Below are 11,038 nucleotides of genomic sequence, written 5' to 3'. Positions count from 1 at the left end.
CACGCGAAAATATCCTTATTCTCTATGAGAAACTCGGTATACTCTTTCTTGTCTTCTTTTGTCATATGGATGCTTACTCGGGTTTCTTGTATCACCTCTGCATTTCCCAAATTCACCACTTCTGTCTCTACCAAATTTGGATTGGGTTTTTCCTCGAATTCCTCAACCCTTTTGATTAACTCCTCGGGAACCTCATTGTCTTCGACTTCTTCTAAGTCATTAAGGTTAAGCTGAGCAGTCTCATTGTATGCCACAATCTCAGATTCGACATTTTTATAATGAATTTTGCTGGTGAGAGAAAAAAAAATAGTAAAAATTAAATACAAGACAAAAAAAATGGGGAAAAGAACTTTATTGATAAAGATTTGAAAATTTCATAAGTCCTCATTTGAAAGCAATACATGGGACGGGAATTAAAACGTTTATTAAAAACTCCTTTATTAAAATTAAAATTTGATAGAAAAACATCTTCCAAGGCTACCCAGATGCTCGACGAGGTCTGGATGGAGTCGAGGTCCAGTTGCTGACGCTGATCTTTGCCTCTTTGCTTCCACTAGGGCCCCCTTTCTCCTCCTCGTTGATCACGACGTTGCAAACTTTCCCTTCTTCTTTGGTTAGCGATAACCCCTTCAAGTCGTCTGAGATCTCATCAATATTGTCTCCCATGAAACCTGCTGATCGAAATGATTGATACAATGGCGGTATGGGTTTCTTCAATGGATAGTAGTACCCATCTCTAGGTGGTCGCCAATCGAGCCATTCTTCGGTGGTGTATTTATAACCCAAACCAAAAGTGGTGGAATGTCGAACAGGCTGTATAGGTTCGACTATCCCTTGTAATTTAGCCCCCAAACCTTTCCCAAGCTCGAAACCGAACCAGGCCATCATATCTATGATTTTTTGGCTGAACCAAGGTTGCAACTCAATATTACCAACAAGCTCCACTGTATGGTACATTTCGCCATCCATATTCTCTCTTCCTTCAATCGTGTATACAGGATGCCCTTTTTCCCCATGGACCACAACCTCTTCGTAATCCCATTCAAACTTTAGGCATTGGTGAAGAGTAGATGGAACCGCTCCAGCCATATGAATCCATGGACGACCCAATAATAAGTTGTACGATGAAGGGATGTCCAAAATTTGGAAAGCTATAGGGAAAGTGACAGGACCAATGAGCATGTCCAAGGTTATCTCCCCAATAGTGCCTCTCTGAGAGCCGTCAAATGCCCTCACATTCATCTTTCATGTCTGAATTTTTGCGCTATCCACACCCAGCCTCGTCAGTGTGCTCAGAGGGCAAATGTTTAAACCTGAACCTGCATCAACTAATGCTTTGTTTATCACCTTATCCTGATATTGAATCGAAATGTACAAAGCTTTATTGTGAGTTGTTCCTTCGATTGGCAGTTCATCTTTGTGAAAAGATATTTTGTAAGCCTCAAAGACCTGCCCCACCATTTGGGATACCTCTCCATGAGTGATGTTAGACGGGACATAAGCTTCACCAAGGATCTTCAGAAGGGCATCTCGATGAGTTTCGGAAGATTGTAGTAACTCCAGAATTGATATTTGGGAAGGGGTTTTACTCAGCTGCTCAATGACAGAGTATTCTTTAGCTTTAACCTTTTTCCAAATACTTTGATCCTCGAGCTCTACGATTGGCGCTTTGGATTTGCTAGAGCTTCCTTGAACCAAATTTTCAGAAGTGTAAATTCTTCCAAATCTGGTGACCCCTGTTGCAACATCTGTCTCTTCCACATTTGTTTCTCTTTTGTTGTAATCCCAAGGTACAGCATGTGTGTCACATTGTATTGGGGAGGATGCTTTATAGACAGCGAATGGTGGTCTGGGTGCAGCAACTTCTACTTCAAATGGGGCGAGTCCTTGCACTATTAGTGGTGCCTGGGCAGTGGTAGGCATGGCTTCCTCTGTTTCGACGAGCCAGATAGATTCTTCCCAATCCCAGACATCACCAGCTTCCACCATGTTGACTTGATGGTTAGGGAGAGGATTATTCGCAACATTCGGTGTAGGATCCTTCAGTTGGATGGTTTTTGTATCAATCAACATTTGAACCTTATCCTTAAGGGCTCTGCAAACTTCGGTGGTGTGGCCCTTCATCCCAGAATGGTAGGCGCAGACCTTGTTAGGGTCGTACCATTTCGCGCGAACGTCCACAGGTAATGCAGGAATTGGAGAGACGTACCCAGCTTGTTTCAGTCTCTCATAAAGTTGTGCTATGGGTTCAGCCAAAGGGGTATAGGTTTTTGTAGGTCTTCTTTCATAGGAAGGTCTGTTTCGGTAATTTGGTGTTTGAGTGGGTGGTGGAGTTTGGAAGTGTGTTGGTTGAACATTATAGACAGGATATGAGGCATGCAAATTTTGAGGAGGAGCATTTTGGTAATATATTGGCATGGGTTGGGGAGATATAGGGGGTGGAGCTGAGGGATGTTGAGGGTATGGGGTGTGAAGGTATGGGGTGTGAGGGTATGGGGATGGTGGTGGGTTTGTTGTCTTGTGCCTCAAAGGGGTCCTAGTTCCATGAGCCATCATTACAGAACCTGTTTTCTTTCGACTCTCTGTCATTCCACCAGATTGCAGAGCCTTGTTGGTTGCTTGTAAAGCCTCCAAGTTGATGATAGTCCCATTCTTTATGCCTTCTTCAATTCTTTCGCCTAGTTTGATGATTTCAGCGAAACTCTTTTCAGCCACTAGCATCATTCGGTCATAGTATTGTGGTTCTTGGGCACGGATGAAATAGTCTTTCATTTGAGATTCTTCCATAGGGGGTCTGGCCCTAGCCGCCTCAGACCTCCATCTTATGGCATATTCTCTGAAGGATTCACTTGGTTTCTTCTTTAGGTTCTGAATGTAAAACCAATCAGGCGCATTTTCAATATTGAAACCAAACCTATTCATGAAGTCAGTTGCCATATCAACCCATTTTATCCATTTCCGCGAGTCTTGCTCAATGTACCATGATAGGGCCTCCCCAGTAAGACTCCTCATGAACAACTTCATGAGTATCCTCTCATCTCTCCCCACCCCTACAAGTTTGTCGCAATACATTCGTAGGTGGGCTTTGGGATCCCCAATGCCATTGAACGTCTCAAACTTCGGAAGCTTGTATCCTTCGGGCAGTTCCACGTCAGGATGCATGCACAGATCTTCATAGCCCAATCCTCCCAACCTTTTGTTTCCTTCCACGTGTTGTACCCTGTTGGTCAAGTTGTCTAATCTCTCAGTCAGGGTTTTTATTAAGATGTCTTTCTGATGGGACTCTGACTCATGGAGGTCATGAGTCAGAGGGGCAGTTTCAACGTATATGGGATTGGGATTGTTGTTCCCAAAAGTATGTGGGATATTTGTGTTTGGGGTTGTTTCTGGGACAGTTGGTTTGGTATGTTGGTAATAGTGGTGAAATGGAAATTGGGTATTTTGGGCGTGGGGTGGTGGAAAGGCATTTGGACGAATGGGTTCAGGTGGGGATATATGGATTGGAGGATTGTCTGGCGTGGCTGTTTGATTAGGAGGATTGTCTATGTTTTCTCCAAATTGGGTTCCAAGAGAGATAGACAACTTGGCCAAATCACGCATGTTGGCTACCTCTTCTTCCAATTGCGAAATCTTGCGCTCGAGTCTTAGGATAAGATTACTATGAAGTTGTCCTCCCTCAGAAGCTTCTACCCTTTCAGTGGTGCTGTTGTCGTCAACCATTTTTCCTTTGTCTTTTGAGCTTGCTCTTTGAGAAGAAGGAGAAGGGGGGGTCCCTTTTGATCGTGTATGTGCCAGGATGAAGGACAGATCAACCTTAGGAAATGGGAAAACAATAGAATCAAAAGAAAAGAGTTAGGGGTTAAGATAATATCACAATATCAACACGTTGTTTTGAAATAAACGCCCTAAATGCAAGGAACCTCGTTGAGCCAGATGTAGGCCTAAGCGACACATAAGTGATGCATAATAATTAATTCAAGCCTTATTTGCCAATTTGGAGTTTAGAGTTAGATAATAGAACAACTTTCGATTATTGAAATAATTTCTGTTTATTACATCAATCTAAAGATAACTAAAGGGCTAGGGATAACATATGGGGAGTAAAGAGAAATAAATAATAATTAAAAGCTTTAATCATGTTGCTCTCCAATGTTAGGCACAATCTGCTTCTTCATTTCTAGGGTAATGTCATAATCAGTGTTGAGGAGGTTGCGAGCCCATCTTCTCTCTTTTTCATCGCCAAAACCAGGAAGACCTCCTTCGCTTAAATCTCTATGCTCTGCATCTTCTAAAAGCCATACATAATATTCAGGTGTGCAGAAGGGTCGGTGCTCTTGAACATCGATAGTTATCACATTCTTCCATCTTCGTAGTATGGTGTTCACTTGCGGTAATTCTGACCCAAAGTCATATCCATAGTGGCTCATGTGGGATCGTAGAGGTATCATTTGGATCTGTCCGAATTGTCGAAGGACTCGAAGTGGTGCGTAGGGTTGCACACCGTTCAAACCGATAAGCTCAATGAAGTAAAGTTCATTTCCTCTTATGATGGCACGTCGTGGCTTCAACCAATAATACTTCCATTGGATTTCAACGGCTGACCGCTCCTTTAGGTATGTGAACCAGTCCTCTGTTCCCACAGGGGAGATAAAATGTTTCATCCTTAGGGGATGGTTGATAATTTTGTTCCCCATAGTCCCTCTGACGATGTCTACTTTATTAGCTCTTTGGTAGAAATGTTCGACGGCCCAAAGTTGCAGCAGAAAGTTACACCCTTCAAAGTATCTTTTGCCTTTGGTGCATGCAGTCAAAGCTCTTAGAATTTCTGCGAGTATCATAGGGACCAAGGTTTTCCCACCTCGAGCTAACATACGAACCACATAACATAAGCCGGTGTGGATCTTTCCTCCTTCTCTAGGAAAAATCAATGAGCCTAATAGGGCGACAGCGAATGCATTAAGACGATACCTTTCCCATTTTGCAGAAGAGCAAGCAAATTCTCTATGAAAGTTTTGATGACCTTCCTCATCCCCAAAGCGTGAATATAAGAACTCTAAAGAAATCCAACCTTCTTTCAGACAAAGTAGATTTGGATTATGACACATGCCCATTTGCTTCAAAAAAGATCTTGGACTTGGCTTGTGTGGAACAATCATTTCCAACTCTTTGTATGCGAGACCCATGAATCCTCCAACTTCTTCTATTGTTGGAGTTAGCTCGAAATCCCTGAACTTGAAGACTAACCTCTCAGTGTCCCAGAATTTCAACAATGCCTTGATTAAGTGACGATCTGACTCTACGGAGATCAAAGCAGTGAGGCCGCCTAACAATTCATTTGCTTCTAACTCTCGATTTTTTTGTATATCTTTCCACCAAGTCTTCAAAATGGGATTAACTTTGACCACCATTTGCGTGTTTGGAAAGTGGGGGTGAGCCATGACTCTGCAAACAAAGTAACAAACAACTTCTAAACTCCATTTTGGCAATGTTGGCTTGATTTAATTATTATGATCACGTTGACACATAAATATGCAATTTGTCTAAGGGTGTTGGGGCCCTTCAGACGAGAAGGTGGCTACTAATTACATGGATTGACACCAAGGGTCAAACCTCCTAGGGCTTATGCAGCATGTATGACTTAACCAGGACTTCTAAGAGTTGGCTTGACACGGACTTGAAAGGGATTCTATGCGAGAGGCTCGTGGCTTCGCGGTAGTAAAACTATCCACTACGTCCACGCATATGCCGACTCTCTATAATGGGTATTTGTATAAGATTGGAGTAGTTGTGAGAGGTGCAAAGGCACAACATCACGAGAACAAAATAAAAAGGAAGAGGGTCCCAATTGGGGGAAGTATGAGCGGGATGCCAATTTATTAAAGCAGTAAACATTTAGCATTTAAATTGGAAAACGGTAACATATAGGCAGTTTATAAACAATAAATAAATCAGCATAAATAAAGGAAAGTAGACATATAAAGATATGAAAACTACGCAAATAAAGCAAGAGGATACGAGATTAAACATGTAAACAAATAAGGGGAGAGGGAAGAGGTGAAACATGATAATAAACAATTAAGGGAAAGGGAAAGGGAGGAACATGAAGATGAGATAATAAATAGGGCAACAAAACATAGTAAGCACCTAATGAATAAAATAAACCCCAGATAAATAAGCAGTTAACACGTAATGGTAAGAACCTAACATCCCCAGCGGAGTCGCCATTCTGTCGCGCCCCATTTTCGCGGAAAACGGGTTTTGTGCACGACCTAACAACTCCTTTGGGATTTCGAGTTTTTTGGAGTCGCCACCTAACGAATTAAGGCGCGTTAGGGCACCTATCTAACCTAACTAAGTCTAACTAAAGTCAACGGGCCAGAGATTAGGGTAAGGGTTCAAATTACCTCGAGGGGAAGGTGTTAGGCATCCCTCGAGGTCCACAAGTGTGGGTCCCGGCCGTATCTCATGCAATCTATGTGGGGGTACAAGTAGCAATCAAGGTCGTTTATTAATTTATTTAATCTTACTAAGTGATAACAAATACGAAACAATTAAGACTATTATTCTGATTTTTTTTTAGATATGTAAAGCTAGGTGATGACAATAAACAATTAAGCTCATTTTATTTATTTTGACATACGACACTATGTTATAAACAAAATTGGCAAATATTAAGCAATTAATGTGTGCGAAAATAAAGTTAAAAATTGATAAGTTTATGAATAGGAATTTTTATTTTTATTTTTTTTTTAAAAAAAAATGTTTGTTTCTTTATAGGGATGATGCCACGATATTATTGATCGTGCTCCTCCACCATAGAAACAATTTGATTTGAGGTCGGTCTAAAAAAGGTTATGTTTTTTAAAAAATGATTTAAAATATTTAGTTCACACGTGGGCACATAAACAATTACATATAAATGCACATAATTCTTTTGAAGTTCATGGGAAGTGGTACTTCCGGGGACGCATCGGTTTAAAAAAAATTGGGACTAGACCTCATAGTTCCTTTGACTTTCCCACTAACGATAGGTTAGGAGATAGTGCTTAAAAAAATGTCGTAGTCAATCCAAAATTTTGAAAGATGACTTTTTTTTTTTTTAATATGTTGCAAAACTTTGTAAGTACTAAAAGCTAATAGAACATTAAGGCGGTAAATTTATTAAATGCAAAGGTTTTAAGACGAAGCCAAATATTTTGTTAAATGCATGAAATGATTTTAATAACATATTGCAAGGAATGCGGAAATCTTCAAGAAAACGAATGGGATTTCTCATGAAATAATATTAACTAATTTTAAGGGGAGGGTACAAATATGCACAAACAAGTTCTATTTTTTATGGATATGTTAAGAGTTTACTTACAAACCTATAGACATGACTTCTAGGTGTTTACAAAAAAAAACAAAGTAACATATATATGCATGATTTTGTAAATGATATGAACAAATTAAATCTTAGACATGGTTTCTAGATGACAAGATGATGCTAAAATTATAACATTATTAAAACACACAATCGGCCTATTAAGTTACTATGATTTGTTTTTAACATTAACGTAATCTAATTTATTATTTTTTTTTTCTTCATTAACAAAAGTGTCAAGCAAATTGAGAATTGATTAGATTATAACACCTATAAACATTAATTCTAGGTGGTTAAAGACAAACCTATAGGCATGATTTCTAAAAAATATAACGAACATATAAATCCCCCTCCCCTAGACGACCCCCAAATAACTTTATTATATGATCTTTAGGGTTACAATTGTTACATCATTCAAATAAATAAAATAGCGGAAAAATAAAAAATATATATATATGTACATTCAAACAAATAAACAAATCCTTCTTCAATTAATCTTCAACTCGAACTTCAAATATGAAACCTGTCAAAGTAATTAAATAACTACACAAGTAATCACACTTGTTAGTTAAGGTGAGACAATATGCAATCGTTTAATGACGGATTCTATATAAAAAACAGACAATGGTTTACACAAATATGTGAATATGAAAATAGTATGAATGTTAAGAATACTAACCTGTTAAACAAAACAAGATGATTCACCCTTTACTCGAACAAAGTAGGAAAATAGCGAAGAAAAACACTTGAATATTCACAGAAATATTAATGTTGTTTAAAGTAGCAAGAGAGCAATGAGATGAGGGAGAGTGATGAGAGAATTTTTGGTTAAGAGTGAATGGTGTTCTCTAAATGAAGGGAGGGGTCTTATTTATATAGTAGAGGAGGGGGAACAAATAAGGAAAAGAAATATTTAAAGGAGTTAATTAATATTCCCTTTTCCTTATTTTAAAAGAGAGCCAAATCAGAAAATTTTAAAAATAATTCATTACCATAATACAAACAAGTAAGGAATCAATTAATATGGAGCAATATTTATTTACAAGGAAAACTAGATCAATTAAACTTATTTTCCTTAACTAGTAGAGAGTAAAATCAGTACAGTCCTTTTTACCTTAATTAAATATCACTTTCCAAAAATATAACAACCAAGAATATATTTGAAGTCAATCAAGGTAAAATAAAATAATCAATTAAAATGACAATAATGTTTAAAAAGATATAAGAAATCTGCAACTACTATTAAAAATTACAAGACTTATCATAACAAATAATAATCAAAGTGAAACCAATATACAAGTAGCATGTCAATACCCAAATCACATTTAGCAGACTTACATAAACTGATTATTATACAATATTGTTTTCAACATGGCTAAAACACATGTATTTTGCAAATTTTCAAGAGAAAATCAACAAGAACAGTCCATAAGGTCAAGCAACTCATAATTTATTCTCATGCTCATAGCAAAATCTATCTAAAACATGCATACATTAGGCAAATTAAATATCTATAATGGAAAACTAAAACAGAAACTAACCTAGACGGATCTGTGAAGATCCGTCTTGAATGAGCTAAAGCTTTAAAACTCCCAGTACAAGTGAGGATGGCGTCAAGCTGCTGGCCGGAATCAATGTTGTACGTCCTTGCTGCTGTTCGTCCGGCGTTCCGCCATAGCTGCTGGTCGGAGTGGCTGCTGGCTGGCGTTGTCGGAGCTGCTGTCACTGTTGTTGGACTGCTTCCCTGCAAGAAGAAAAAAGGAAAAGAGGACGAAGGAGAAGAGGAGACGAGAAGAGGGGAGAAGTGGAGAATGACGGGAGAGGGAGGAAGGAGCGGCGCCGCCTGCTGCTGCTCGCCATGGCTGCTGGTTTCGCCGGCGGTCGCTGCTGCTAGAGAAGCTGCTGCTGCTCCTGGTTTCGCCGGCGGTCGCTGTTACGTGCGCTGTTTGCTGCAGCTGCTGGTGGCTGTCGCCGGCTGCTGTCGCGTCTGGTGGTGGTCGCCGGCTGCTGCTGCCTGTAAAGAGGAGAGGAACGGAAGAGGAGGGACGGCTTGGAGAGGGGGGGAAGAGAGAGAGGAGAGGCGGCTTGGAGAGGGGGGAGGAAGAGAGTGACAATAATTTTTAGGTTTTAGGGTCTTTTGTGTTGAAGAAAGAGAATGGGAGATTTAATCACAACCGTCGGTTTAGATAGAGATGAAGGGTTAGGATTCGATCTAGGATTTATTAATTAAATAGACGGATGAGATCAAAAGATGATTTCTTGAAATTAGATGAGTTAGATACGGAATGGCTAAAATTGCAATTAAAATTGGCTAGAATTGAAAGGAAGAGATGGCTATGAATGAAATAAAACTCTAATTCAAGTGGCTAGAATTGAAAGAAATTAGAATAAAATAGGCTAGAATTTAAATAATTTTAAGGAAAGTGTAAAAATCATTTAACTTTGAAACATTTGAAATTCGTTAATATTTTAAAAATATATACGATAATTTTATAAAGTAGAACATACTAAAATATATAATTTTCAAGCAAAGTCGACTAAAAATTTTAAAGTTTTAAAATACGTATTTAATCTAATAGTATTCCTAAAAAGGGTCAAAGGTCGGTCAAAATTGGGTGTCAACATGCGCGCTTCAGGGTTCGTTTGACCTTAAAAATGGGTTGGACTAGCCGTGAGGGGAAACCGACTTCATATCCAATGTCTTGACGAACGTCCACAAAATTTTTTGACATTTTTGATGTCGGAATACGAATCACCAAAAAAATGGTTTGCTATAGCACATGAAAATCGTCAAAATAGGAGGTATGCGCACTTCAGGGCTCGTTTGACCTTTAAAATGGGTTGGATTTGCCGTGAGGGCCAACCAGATGTGTAGACAAGGTCTTGACGAACGTCCACAAAAATTTTTGGTATTTTTGACATCGCAATCCGGATCACCGAAAAAATAGTTTGCTATAGCACACAAAATCATCTAAATGGGGGGTATGCACGCTTCAGAGCTCGTTTGACCTTGAAATTGGGTTGGACTGGCGTTGAGGGACAACCGGATGTGTAGACAAAGTCTTGACGAACGTCAAGACAAAATTTTGGAATATTTGACGCCAGAATTCGAATCACCCAAAAAATGGTTTGTTAAGCCCACGGAAATCGTCTTAATGGGGGGAGGGGGGGTTATGCCTGCTTCGAGACTCTTTTGACCTTGAAATTTGATCGGACTGGCTGTAAGAGACAACCGGATTCATAGAAAAGGTCTTGATAGACGTCCATAATTTTTTTTTGAATTTTTGACGTCGGAATCCGCATCACCCAAAAAATGGTTTGCTATAGCACACGAAAATCGTCTAAATGCGGGGTATACGCGCTTCGGCACTCGTTTGACCTTGAAAATGGGTCAGATTGGACGTGAGGCCAACTGGATGCGTAGAAAAGGTCTTGAAGGACGTCTACAAAAAATTTTGGTATTTTTTACATCGGAATCCGGATCACCCGAAAAATGGTTTGAAATAGGGGGTATGCGTGCTTCGGGCTCGTTTGATCTTGAAAATGGGACGGACTGCCTGTGAGGGACAACCGGCTGCATAGACAAGGTCTTAAAGGACGTCCACAAAATTTTTTGGCATTTTTGATGTCAAAATTTGGATCACCCAAAAAATGGTTTGCTATAGCACACGAAAA

General features: G+C 39.4%; 2 protein-coding genes across 2 annotated transcripts; both read right to left on the bottom strand.

Annotated features, from left to right (window-relative positions):
* Positions 1-1,245: 1,245 nt before the first annotated feature.
* LOC138340683 (uncharacterized) lies at positions 1,246-3,720 on the bottom strand. The gene has a single exon (XM_069292610.1). It carries the CDS (start codon positions 3,718-3,720, stop codon positions 1,246-1,248), a length of 2,475 nt encoding a protein of 824 aa, XP_069148711.1.
* Positions 3,721-4,130: 410 nt separating this feature from the next.
* On the bottom strand, positions 4,131-5,408 carry LOC138340682 (protein MAIN-LIKE 2-like). The gene has a single exon (XM_069292609.1). It carries the CDS (start codon positions 5,406-5,408, stop codon positions 4,131-4,133), a length of 1,278 nt encoding a protein of 425 aa, XP_069148710.1.
* Positions 5,409-11,038: the final 5,630 nt, after the last annotated feature.

Source organism: Solanum lycopersicum, chromosome 12 (assembly GCF_036512215.1).
Source record: "Solanum lycopersicum chromosome 12, SLM_r2.1".
NCBI lineage: Eukaryota > Viridiplantae > Streptophyta > Magnoliopsida > Solanales > Solanaceae > Solanum > Solanum lycopersicum.
The sequence above is the reverse complement of the archived record's forward strand: the minus strand, read 5'-3'. Positions and strand labels throughout refer to the sequence as shown.

Bases quoted from the DNA above. Each gene is read 5' to 3' on its own strand.
- LOC138340683 (XM_069292610.1), bottom strand. From the start codon at position 3,720: ATGGTTGACGACAACAGCACCACTGAAAGGGTAGAAGCTTCTGAGGGA.
- LOC138340682 (XM_069292609.1), bottom strand. From the start codon at position 5,408: ATGGTGGTCAAAGTTAATCCCATTTTGAAGACTTGGTGGAAAGATATA.